Source organism: Lissotriton vulgaris, chromosome 2_1, assembly GCF_964263255.1.
Source record: "Lissotriton vulgaris chromosome 2_1, aLisVul1.2, whole genome shotgun sequence".
NCBI lineage: Eukaryota > Metazoa > Chordata > Amphibia > Caudata > Salamandridae > Lissotriton > Lissotriton vulgaris.
This window is the reverse complement of record NC_141687.1, coordinates 384,614,434-384,627,429: the sequence shown is the minus strand read 5'-3', so window position 1 is coordinate 384,627,429 and position 12,996 is coordinate 384,614,434. Positions and strand designations below refer to the sequence as shown.

Sequence of the window (12,996 nt, the reverse complement as noted above, 5' to 3'; positions counted from 1 at the left end):
AACCCGCTACCATGCGCTTGTACAGGCCTATAAGGCATCATAATGTCAGTCCCTAACAATGCATCAATAACAGTTCTGTACAACAGCAGACAGTGAAACGTGGGGCATTAAAGATCTTGTGGGATGACAGGAAAGAGGACTGGGATAAAGATATAGAGTATACACAGAAGTCAGGTCTATGGTAGTACAATAACAAAATGGCACACATGAGCAAAACACACCTTCGTTAAAACCTGGTGCCTGTCAGCAATGTCAATATGAACTACCTCCACATTCTTCCATACATCAGGCTCCAGCTTGTGCACCTGTAAAAGGCAAGACATGCTACATTGTTAGCAATTAACAGTGAATGAGAGATCCGCAATGAGAGAAACGGTACACAGAGACTGTTGAAGGAGGTTTGTGTTCAAATAAAATACTTAGTCTCTTTGCCCTTGCAAGAATTACATTTTTATATTTTCACTTCAATGTAACTTTGGTCACCTACCTCATCTGCCAGAACACAACTGCACATTCCAGAGAGTCAAAACTAGTTCTTAAGGTTTGCAGCATAAAAAATGAGAGATTAACACCTCACTTCATGGAATGAGATGTTTTATACACTTAATTATGGTTGCTTGTCAATGCTGGGAATACGAAGGGAGCAAGTGAAAAAAGAATGGGAACAAAAGACACAAAAAAACACCAGAAAGCATTTGAAAGTTTGGGCTTTTGTACACTTAAAGGAAGCTAATTATTAGATGGTCACTACTTGTTTGTCATTTTGCAATGCCCTTTAGCAGTTTACATAGCACTTATCAAACACAAAAAGCCATCTACAGAAAGTTAATTCACATGCTGCCTTTGTTCTGAACAAGGGTATGGAGATAAGTGCAACCCTCTACAACAAACAGGAATAATTACTTTTTTCATCAGGATAGTATAATTTCACATTGGCTTCATAAGGTGAGAACTTAATGCCGGGTTTAGCAGGAAAAAGGGGACGCGGTTTGGAAGTAGCCCTGAAGCAGAACAGTCAGGGTGAGGACCAGACTTTAAATGGGCAATGAAACATGTACCCATAGACTATTTATACCACTCACTTAAAGGATATCCCTATATTTATAAGCTTTGTTACATAAATCCAACATGCAGCTATCCAAAGTGAAGGCACTGATAAAGGGTTCTTTAGTGACCACGACACCTCAAGGGAATACCACATTACTTTGTGAAGTACCACTGGAAGAGAGCTATTTGATAGGTCTTAGATATGCAAAAAATAAAGAAGGTCCGAGATTATATTCTAATAGTCTGAAAGCATAACATTACCTAAGAATACAGCTCTAAGCTTTAAGCCATACCATCCTCACTTAAGCACTCGAGTGGGGGGACTTCCATTACGTCTGGTGCTTGAGGAGGGTGGACTTGTGCCACACATTACACATATACAGAACATAACCGCTGCCCAGCACAATAAAAGGTAGACATGTCAGAACACACACTATGAAAGAGGAGTTTTTTTACATTATGTAGGTATGGGGCTAAACCGAGATTAGATTTGCTTTTATATTCTGTACTTACATTCTCCTGTGTTCCCAGATCCGGTTTGTGCCAAGTTTCAATTTTAATGAGGAAATCATCTTTCATGTATTCATTCTGTAATTGGAAGAGAAATGGTAGCGTGTTTACCCCTCAGCTGGTACTTACTCAAAGACTTGCACTTTTATACCACTTAAATAAGGAAAAGCAGAGACTTCCTGCACAATTTGTCTGTGGCTTGGAAGTATAGATTGGCCCCAATTCATATCTGATGTGAAGTGAGGAGATGGATTATCTTTCCCACAGACACAGCAATGTTGGAATCACAGAATGCACCCCGTCAAATTACATTTGATGTGTAGAGTGGATGTGGGCTCTTGTGGGCATTCAGAACCACTTATGAAGTAGGAGAAAGGCAGGAAGTTCTCGGAATTACACCGCTAGGGTCACATGTGATGTGGCTGTGATAACCATGACTGAGACAAATTCATCAAAGTTGTAAGTCGTTCCACCGGAACCTTCAGAGTCATACATAAGGGAAGATCTCGTCATGAATAGGGGCAGAGCTCAAGTGAAGAAGGGCCTTGTGTACTTTGTAGGTGACAAAAAAAAAAAAGGTGGTGGGGACCATTCCTTTGGATGGTTCGGAGTCACACAAGAAAGTAGGGGATCATAATTAGTTCACAGATTGGTTGGCCAACGTCATCAGACCACCTGGGGGTGGTGGACTGGGGCTGTTGGACTACCTCTTAACTTTAGTCACCATTGAGGAGGCTAAGGGTTCAATTGAAGCCTCTAATGAACCACATGCAGAAGAGGGCAGAGAGGCTTATTAGAACCCCTGAGACACAAATAAAAGGGAGTCGGCTGATTATGGCCTTCAAAGCCACACATTAAGAGTGGGGTTAATCATGGGTTCAGGGTTACCTATAAAAATTAAGAGGTTCTCAGTTGAGCCTTCAAAGCCGCAGGAAGCCCCCTTTTCCAAATGGGTGCTCAGAAGTACAAGTCCTGAACATTTTCAAATCTCTTTTTACTGTTTCCCCTTCCCATCATCTTCTAGGGCAAAGGAGAAAAAAGTCAATTCGCATAAAAAAAACAGGAAGGATGTTGACAGCAGAGTTCTAATTAACACCGACCCAGTCTATGCAGTCTGATTTTCCTAGTAAGGGAGCCACCTAGCAGCATCCAGGCGTGCTTCTGTGGATTTCAAGAGTGCAATATAAGGGACATAAACATCGCAGTGTTACTCACAATGCAGGCATGCAGTGATGAGAACTGGAGCCTAAACCATCCAAGTTACAGTACCCTGCTTTATAAAAATCTGATCAAATATGTTATTAGTGATTTTTGAATTAGTCGTAAGCAATAAAATGTGTTCATTCATTCTACCAATGTGTTTGTTCCTCAATATATCACAGGTAGGAGAGAAGGCAATACATACTGTATGCACGTTTCAACTTTGAACCACTGAAAAGGAGAGATATAGATTGTATCAAGAAAGCCAAAATGTGACAACGCTGTCAATGGGACTATGCAGAAGGTATGCTCCCATTAGTATCACAGCTGAAGAGTTCTTTGAGACCATGTACGTACATACGGTGTAATGAGTAGAAAATAACCAGTTGATAACGGAAAAAAGGTAACACACTCACCGTAATAACTGAGAGAAACAGGGAAACATGGAAAAAAGAAAACAACCACATTAAAAGCAGAAATATCAGTGCAAAATTCCAACACAAACAACATCTTTTCATAATCTGAAATACCCACAAATCAACTAAAAGCTAAACCTAAACAATCATATGACAGCCGACTCACAACTAGGGTATACACCCAATCATATTAGAAACTATTCTCTATGGGAACAGGTGACAGTTTCATATTCATCATTTCTTGAATGTCGGTTGTCCTGGACCCAGGTAAATTTCCACATACTCCCAAGTGCTTAGTACATTACCATTTAAAAATACAATATAAGTAACACTGAAGAAACTGAATGTCCAGCTGCTGCTATCCATTACAAATAGGGGTAACATAACTATTAACAGTTTTAAAAAAGGCAGTAAACTAGATTGTGCTGGCAGTTCCTGTGGCCGAGATATGGAGCTAAAACGCATTCAAAGAGTTTAAGCACTAGGTACAACAAAATATAAATATGGCCAATATTATCCGATGGGTGAACTGTCAAAGTAGTTTGTCACATTGTTATCCTCCATTTCTCCTCTTCAGTATCTCTTGACTGGAATACTCGTCTGGGTAATAAGAAGAAGATACAGACCATCAAAGGATGAAACTCAATTTAGCGGAAGCCGAGTGCACTCACTTGTCCCTTGCTAAGAGTGCCTCCTCTGTACTGAATCTTTATTATTATCATTATTATTACTATTAATCACATAAGAAATGTCAGTGCTCTCACTGCAAACAAGAGCTAGAAAAGGATATGGAGAACCAGGGCCAATTTGAATTAAACAGCCTTCTAAAGCATTCTTGCATCGCTAATTTTCCTGGGAAGCCTAGTAAAGGACATGTGACAATTGCTAAAAGGCTGCCATCAAAGACACTAGTTTTGTGTAGTCATTGCAGAGCAGCTTTCAAGCCAATGGCTAATTTCTCAACCTCCCCAACCCCCTACCCCCAAGTAAACCTGAGGAATTGCTGGTTTTCTTTACAGACCTCAACAAGAAATGTGCATCCTGAAAATCCAAAGAACATAAGCAATTGTTAAACGGAACTGTTATTAATACATACACCAGTGTCAACATCACAATCTTTTGGAATGAAGAGTCTAGTTCAGAACATACAAATATTGTACTTCCCAGAGCCCTTCATTTTTCCCCCACTGGTGACAAGCAGCAATCGTTGATGGTAGGGAACATTGTCTCCATAACGGAGGAGCATGCATCCCCCAAGATAGAGTGACCGGGTTGCTGGTTCAAGTCAGTAGAGTTTTAAACCTCTTTTGAGGTCTGTAGGGGCAGGCTTGGTGTTTCTCACATTGCCTGACCTTTGTTAAGTTGAGGCAGAAGAGGGATTCACTGGTCTGGTCTTTAGACTTAAAGTGATTCATGAAAATCAGACATTAACTGCAAAGGTTATGTTTCTATTTGATCCCTCTTTTTTGTGAAAGGATCAAACACGTTTATCACATCAAACAGCAAGTCTGTCCTAACCCTCCTTCACCCAGGTGCAGCACAGCATGGAGCTGGTGTTCATGGACCATACAGTGGTGTTGATGTGGTCTCTTGCATTAGCAGTTTATGCTCCGCTACCTCTTTGCAAACCTATGCTCTTCCAAGATATGCTTAGGTAGCAAGTAGGCATAGTGGTCTAACTCATGCCAAAGTTGTAAACCACACTTTGTCATCATCACAAACCAGTGTTAGAGGACCTCAATAGCACATCCTAGTTCGGCTGAAAGGAGAGATTCCCAAGGACAATAACCCAACCAAAGAGAGAGTGGTTACTGCAATTTTTTTTATCAGAATTTGAGGGATTGTGGGTGGCAGTAGTGTATTGATAAAAGCCTTGGCAATTGCACCCAATAAGGAGGGAAGTTTTGAGTGAATGTTTCCCTACCTGACTCAGCAGTAGAATTCCAACAAGTCTGCTAAAACTAGGGCAGAACGGGAGCAAGAGCCTGCTTCTCCCTCTATGTGGGGCTTTCCTACCCAAATGTGAAGTTAGCTGGCTAGTTCAAGAAGACTACTCATTACTTAAACTGTAGGTATAGGAATGAATGATAGCCAGCTATCACACACGTCCCTTTGTATACCAAAGGAAATCTACAGAGGAGAATACAGCTTCTACTGGTGAGTGAAGAGCACAGGAAAAGAGGTTGGTTAAAGCGCGGAAAAAATAGCACAACAGTACAAAAGTTGTGAAGATAACCAAGGTGTGTGTGTGGGAGATTTGATGTGTGAATGTGCATATGGGTGGTAAGTCTGCTTCAAAATTCTCAAAACCTGTTGAAGTAATGAAGTTAATTGGTTATGCGGGAATCCAAAAGATAATCACATCTGGGACCTCAGTAGGGAGGTGAAAGTGTGATTGCGAGTTGTAGGCCAAAAGAGGTTCACAAATGCGCAAGACTGAGGGGAAATTAATGAGAACTACATTGAAAGAGATGGTATTGTAAAGGAAATTTAAAGTGATCTTTGGTATATATGGTCACTTATGCCTGGTTTAGATTTTCTCTGTACCATTGACTAGCTTTAGGCATAAATACTGTCGTAAAATCGAATAATTGCTTCACACATCAACAGAACACTCTCTCAAAAAATAACACTGCCCAAATAGCTAAACAGTATTAAAAACGCTAATGCCTATTTGCTATAAAAACATTTAAGGTGATTTATAAAGTCCTGTTCTCTTAGAGTAAGCCTTTACTTGATTGTTTTTTTTTTAAATCAAGTGCCTAAAACTAACAGTTCTCATTTTCATCAATCTTAATTAGTTATGAAATGGAAGGAAATGTTTTTGGGAAAGGCCAATCAAATTTAGTATCAGAGAAAGTTTGTCCTAAGCTGGACCTGCAACTCCACCATCTCTCCGCAGTGCAATATCTGAACTAATGCCTAGTATTTTTGCTTTGTAAAAAGTAAACCATGCAACCCTACATTGTCTGGTTCTTGCGAATAGGGAGGAGGGAGAGGTATAGCTACAGTATGGTCCAGTTTCCTCCGATTGCCAGTGTCTGAAAACCTGCTTTGCTATTACAGCAGCAGCCAAAAATGTATTCTAGTCTACTGCTTCAGAATGCCACAGTGGGTGCTGGACAGGACCAAGCTGCAGGCAGGGGAAGTGGAGTTCGTGGAGGAAACCGTGTCTTACTATGGCCTTCTCTTCATGGCACAACACTGCACAGGGTAGCTACCAGAAACCTCAGAGGTGGCAGGTAGAGAATGGTTTGTGATAGCGAAGAAGAAACAACTGGAGCAAGCCCTAAGAAAGAGTGAAACATAGCACAACAGTGACGCTAACGAAAAGGAGCTCGACTGTAGTGAGGCCCTGTATTTGTTGCAACAAGTTTGCCATGAAAGGTTACTAAAGTTACCATTATTTCTAATACACATAAACCTGTGATATTTAAGACTCCCAACAATCTGCACTACCTGGCCACTGCTATATAGACTGGATCACCACAAACCTGCATGTTATGACTCCTGTGTTACCCTGCACTCAGACCTAATCGCCAAATACTCTCCACGCAGGGTTATCCTTCTCTTTCAGACTTTCTGTCCCGCGGGTTCCTCACCTTCTGACACTCTTCACGCTGAGATTCTCCACCCTATTACTCAGTTCTCACCACGAAGGACCATCCTGCAATGTTAAACCTCCACCATCCCCGCATTCTCCCACCCCGCACTTTTCAAGAAGTGCAAGACAGTACTCTTCAATCCTATCCCACAATGCGTTTCTGATAAATCCCTGTCATCTGATTTCAGCAGCTCATCAGAAACAGACAAAATGAATCAAGGACATCTCACCACAAAGATATATTCTTTAATGAACCCATAAGACTTTGTTATGTGACCAAGGCAACCACACAACATCCGATCATGTCCAATTCTGTGCTCTCCAAACCATGACAACCCAGTGAAATGGTGATACCACCTGCAACCCTTCATTCAGACAAAATTAACACAAGTACGTCTTACGAGACCCCTGCCCAAATCTAAACCACATGCTGCCCACACCTACCACAAATTCTCTTCACCCAGCAATTTGAGCAACTTAAAAGGTTTGAGATACATTCTATTAAGCCTCACTCCTGCTACCTAGCGATTGCCAACTCTATAACAGCCCGAAAACAGCTATCACCACAAGTATGCCCATACTGCTCCAAAAGCGTAAAATCCACATCCGAGCCACATTCAAACTCACACACCATCTGGAAATGTTTGTCCCTCAGCCATAACTCAACAATATGCAGCATCCGCCCACACACCTTCTACTAGTAATACCCAACCCATTCAGAATTCGGCACAATCAATCACTATCTTCCTGCCAACTTGAAATGTATGACCAGCTGCATGTCAATTGGCAATATCAGACTTTGCCTGCAACCTGGCAAAACCTGCCCCCATGACTTCATCAGGCAATGGATGACAACCCTCTAATCGAGGACAATGATTAGAGCGGCAGACCCTGATGCAGAGGTCTAGGCGGGTCTTGGGCTCAAAAGTCCATGGACCTGATAATTGGGCTCAAAAGTCCATGGACCTGATAATTCTCGCCTCGTGCCTATTCCAATCATGGAGTCCCACTCTGCAACTCTGGGTAATAGCTTGCTTAATCTCCACAATGGCCCCCACAACGCTAAGGATGCCTGGACTCCACCTTGGGGGTGCCCAGGAGTGGACGCCTCCCAGGGAAAGCCAGGATGGGTTCCACAGCGGTATTCGTACAAGTGCCTTGAGACCCTTACGGGTGAGTAGTGCGCTATACAAGTATCAATTTACATTTTTACATTTTTACAAGTGAATAGCAAACTACCGTACTCTGTTCCTTCCTCTTTCTAAAAACTCCTATATCCATATTCCATCATGTTTATTTCACTCTTGCTCACTTTATGTAGCTGAGCTAATAGAAATACACTTTTCTTGTGAAACTGCCTGGTATTGTTGCTCTTTAGCCCAAACCAGGCTTCACAGGGAGATCAGACTGTCAGCCACCAGCTGGTTTCCACCAATCAGAGATGAAACTGCACTTAAAGATCATCTGAGAAGGAACAAGCACTCTCTTTAGTAGGCAGGGAATAAAGACCCGAAGTTGCCAAGTGTGCCGCCATTCACCTCTCACATTGTATCATTCCAGGCACGAGAAACATGAAGCCTGAAGAAGCGTACTGAATTATTTACCATGGAGAGAAAAACTTGAAACAGGCTCCCATGTCACCAGCATAGATAGCAAAGGTACCCACATCAAAAACAAGACCAAATTTGATCTAACACCCTAAATTAACAAACACACATACAAAGGCAGGAGACTGACAACTACCACCAGGAGAGGAAAGCTACAAACATGTGTGGGCAACAACTGCATATATCTCGATCACTGCTAACAGCAGAACAAAGTCAAAGGAACTAACATATAGAGCCAGGACCTGCACACTGCCAACAGCAGAATGTGGACACTTGCATAGAAGGCACGAAAGCAGCAGATCAGAGCCACTCTAAAGGGTAGAAATTGGTCACTAGCACCAGCATATCAAAACCATCCACATACAAGTCAAGAACTGTACACGGTCACAGGCATAGATCGTCCATCCACAAACAGTTACATGGTATGTCCACTGGAAGAGAAAAGCAACATTCATTTATTTTGGAACCTACCTGTACTCTGTAAACAGCAAAGCAGCAAACCCCGTCATTTCACATTCAATACCAATTATGCACATGCATGTAATGGTATTTGCATAGTGTAAACCTACTTAGAGAGCGTTGGGCTGCTGTACAGAATGCATGGGTCATGGGATGCAATCTGTGATCAGCTTACAAGAGGACTGTCCATTGCCACCTCCCACGTAACCCAACTTAGTGCATGGCTAAATACGGTTCACTGAGAACAGCACAGCTAAGCCACTTGCAGAGTCCATAACTCCTACCGATGCCAGCACTAGCACAGCTACTCATATGCAGAGTCTGACTCTGTGAAATTCTGCCAGACGTATGATGAACCCACTTGCTTACATGGGCAGAACGGTCGAGGGGCAGTGCCAAAAGTAAAACCACTCATCTCACATACAAGGGGGCCACATGGCACATACAGGCTGCTGAAGCATAACTAGCGTTGTTGTGGTTGTTTGCCTCTAGTGTCCGTCCCACTAACTCTGCAAACTGGGCCAAGTACACCTGACCACACTGGTCTCTCAGGGTAGTTAGGTCGAGCAATGAAAGGCTTCTTAGGGAGGTAGTGTGGAAGGCAAGATCTCTGAACTAAACAGTAAAGCAACAGACACGATAATGTGATGCTTAGACTACAGCCTTTCCTGTACACACAGAAAAGCACTTTAATACCAAGACAACATGTAATACTACACACAGAAATTGGGTTCAGTCACAGGGTGTTTCCAGGACTACGCCTCCAGTCCTAAAGCTCCAACTCTCTAGCATCTATACATATAAGGGGATTTGCTACTGCGGATACACTGGAACACGAATAGGCTCAAGTTTAAGTATGTAATTGTGGTTATGCAAATGATCACTCAATGCAGGGGACCCATTAGTCAGCTCAAATTATACTTTCCTAAAGAGTTTGTGGAGGCAATCATGCCAGACTTCATTATGCTGTTTTGGGGCAAGACACAGTCTCTGTCTATCAAACACAGCCTTGTGTTACCTCTCTGGGTGGAGTGCAGCTCTGTGTTACTGTGGTCCAACTGCACCCTTCTAAGTCAAATAGCCTGGTCCTTTGGCACTGGAAATTGGGACGTGGGCTATGTCAACAACTTAGGACATGAATACTAGTCCCATGTTGTTACAGAAGGTACACATGTCTCTCCAGAACACGTTCTGGACCATAGCTTTATTTTCTCTCTTTTTTTTTACTCACTCTCTCCACCGCGCTCCCTTACAACCGTTCACCCTCTTCTCCCTCTCGACTTCTCTCACTTCTCTCTCTCGACTTCTCTCCCTCTCGACTTCTCTCCCTCTCGACCTCTCTCTCGACCTCTCTCTCCTCTCGACCTCTCTCTCGACCTCTCTCTCGACCTCTCTCTCTCTCTCTCGACCTCTCTCTCGACCTCTCTCTCGACCTCTCTCTCGACCTCTCTCTCGACCTCTCTCTCGACCTCTCTCTCGACCTCTCTCTCGACCCCTCTCTCGACCCCTCTCTCTCTCTCTCTCGACCCCTCTCTCTCTCTCTCTCGACCCCTCTCTCTCTCTCTCTCTCTCTCTCTCTCTCTCTCTCTACACCTCTCTCTCTCTCTCTCTCTACACCTCTCTCTCTCTCTCTCTCTACACCTCTCTCTCTCTCTCTCTCTACACCTCTCTCTCGACCTCTCTCTCGATCTCTCTCTCGATCTCTCGACCTCTCTCTCTCTCTCTCGACCCCTCTCTCTCTCTCTCTCGACCCCTCTCTCTCTCTCTCTCGACCCCTCTCTCTCTCTCTCTCGACCCCTCTCTCTCTCTCTCTCGACCCCTCTCTCTCTCTCTCGACCTCTCTCTCGACCTCTCTCTCGACCTCTCTCTCGACCTCTCTCCCGACCTCTCTCTCTCTCTCTCTACCCCGCTCTCTCTCTACCCCTCTCTCTCTCTACCCCTCTCTCTCTCTACCCCTCTCTCTCTCTACCCCTCTCTCTCTCTACCCCTCTCTCTCTCTCTCTCTCGACCCCTCTCTCTCTCTCTCTCGACCCCTCTCTCTCTCTCTCGACCCCTCTCTCTCTCTCGACCCCTCTCTCTCTCGACCCCTCTCTCTCTCGACCTCTCTCTCTCTCGACCCCTCTCTCTCTCTCTCTCTCGACCCCTCTCTCCCTCTCTCTCGACCTCTCTCTCTCTCTCGACCTCTCTCTCTCTCGACCCCTCTCTCTCTCGACCCCTCTCTCTCTCGACCCCTCTCTCTCTCGACCCCTCTCTCTCTCGACCCCTCTCTCTCTCGACCTCTCTCCCGACCTCTCTCTCTCTCTCGACCTCTCTCTCTCTCGACCTCTCTCTCTCTCGACCTCTCTCTCTCTCGACCCCTCTCTCTCTCTCTCTCTCGACCCCTCTCTCCCTCTCTCTCGACCTCTCTCTCTCTCTCGACCTCCCTCTCTCTCGACCTCTCTCTCTCTCTCGACCTCTCTCTCTCTCTCGACCTCTCTCTCTCTCGACCTCTCTCTCTCTCGACCTCTCTCTCTCTCGACCCCTCTCTCTCTCGACCCCTCTCTCTCTCGACCCCTCTCTCTCTCGACCCCTCTCTCTCTCGACCTCTCTCTCTCTCGACCCCTCTCTCTCTCTCTCTCTCGACCCCTCTCTCCCTCTCTCTCGACCTCTCTCTCTCTCTCGACCTCTCTCTCTCTCGACCTCTCTCTCTCTCGACCCTCTCTCTCTCGACCCCTCTCTCTCTCGACCCCTCTCTCTCTCGACCCCTCTCTCTCTCGACCTCTCTCTCCGACCTCTCTCTCTCTCTCGACCTCTCTCTCTCTCGACCTCTCTCTCTCAGACCTCTCTCTCTCTCTCTCTCTCTCGACCCCTCTCTCCCTCTCTCTCGACCTCTCTCTCTCTCGACCCCTCTCTCTCTCTCTCTCTCGACCTCTCTCTCTCTCGACCCCTCTCTCTCTCTCTCTCTCTCGACCCCTCTCTCTCTCTCTCGACCTCTCTCTCTCTCGACCTCTCTCTCTCTCGACCTCTCTCTCTCTCGACCTCTCTCTCTCTCTACCCCCTCTCTCTCTCGACCTCTCTCTCTCTCGACCCCTCTCTCTCTCTCTCTCTCGATCTCTCTCTCTCTCGACCTCTCTCTCTCTCGACCCCTCTCTCTCTCTCTCTCTCGACCCCTCTCTCTCTCTCTCGACCTCTCTCTCTCTCGACCTCTCTCTCTCTCGACCCCTCTCTCTCTCGACCCCTCTCTCTCTCTCTCTCTACCCCTCTCTCTCTCGACCTCTCTCTCTCTCGACCCTCTCTCTCTCGACCCCTCTCTCTCTCGACCCCTCTCTCTCTCTCTCTCTACCCCCTCTCTCTCTACCCCCCTCTCTCTCTACCCCCCTCTCTCTCTACCCCTCTCTCGACCCCTCTCTCCCTCTCTCTCGACCCCTCTCTCCCTCTCTCTCGACCCCTCTCTCCTCTCTCTCGACCCCTCTCTCTCTCTCTCTCTCGACCCCTCTCTCTCTCGACCCCTCTCTCTCTCTCTCTCTCGACCCCTCTCTCTCTCTCTCGACCTCTCTCTCTCTCGACCTCTCTCTCTCTCGACCCCTCTCTCTCTCGACCCCTCTCTCTCTCTCTCTCTACCCCTCTCTCTCTCGACCTCTCTCTCTCTCGACCCCTCTCTCTCTCGACCCCTCTCTCTCTCGACCCTCTCTCTCTCTCTCTCTACCCCCCTCTCTCTCTACCCCCCTCTCTCTCTACCCTCTCTCGACCCCTCTCTCCTCTCTCTCGACCCCTCTCTCCCTCTCTCTCGACCCCTCTCTCCCTCTCTCTCGACCCCTCTCTCTCTCTCTCTCTACCCCCTCTCTCTCTACCCCCCTCTCTCTCTACCCCTCTCTCGACCCTCTCTCCCTCTCTCTCGACCCCTCTCTCCCTCTCTCTCGACCCCTCTCTCCCTCTCTCTCGACCCCTCTCTCTCTCTCTCGACCTCTCTCTCTCTCGACCTCTCTCTCTCTCGACCCCTCTCTCTCTCGACCCCTCTCTCTCTCTCTCTCGACCTCTCTCTCTCTCGACCTCTCTCTCTCTCGACCTCTCTCTCTCTCGACCTCTCTCTCTCTCTCGACCCCTCTCTCTCTCTCTCGACCTCTCTCTCTCTCGACCCCTCTCTCTCTCTCTCGACCTCTCTCTCTCTCGACCC

At 45.9% G+C, this 12,996-nt stretch overlaps 1 protein-coding gene across 1 annotated transcript in view; it reads right to left on the bottom strand.

Moving 5' to 3' along the window:
- PITPNA (phosphatidylinositol transfer protein alpha) overlaps nt 1–12,996 on the bottom strand; it is a 181,955-nt gene that overhangs the window by 109,646 nt on the left and 59,313 nt on the right. Inside the window, exons 5-7 of the mRNA XM_086955213.1 lie at nt 3,174–3,181; nt 1,561–1,635; nt 222–305 (exon numbers count right to left, since the gene is read on the bottom strand). Coding sequence (XP_086811339.1) covers nt 222–305; nt 1,561–1,635; nt 3,174–3,181 — 167 coding nt within the window. The remainder of the gene's footprint in view (nt 1–221; nt 306–1,560; nt 1,636–3,173; nt 3,182–12,996) is intronic.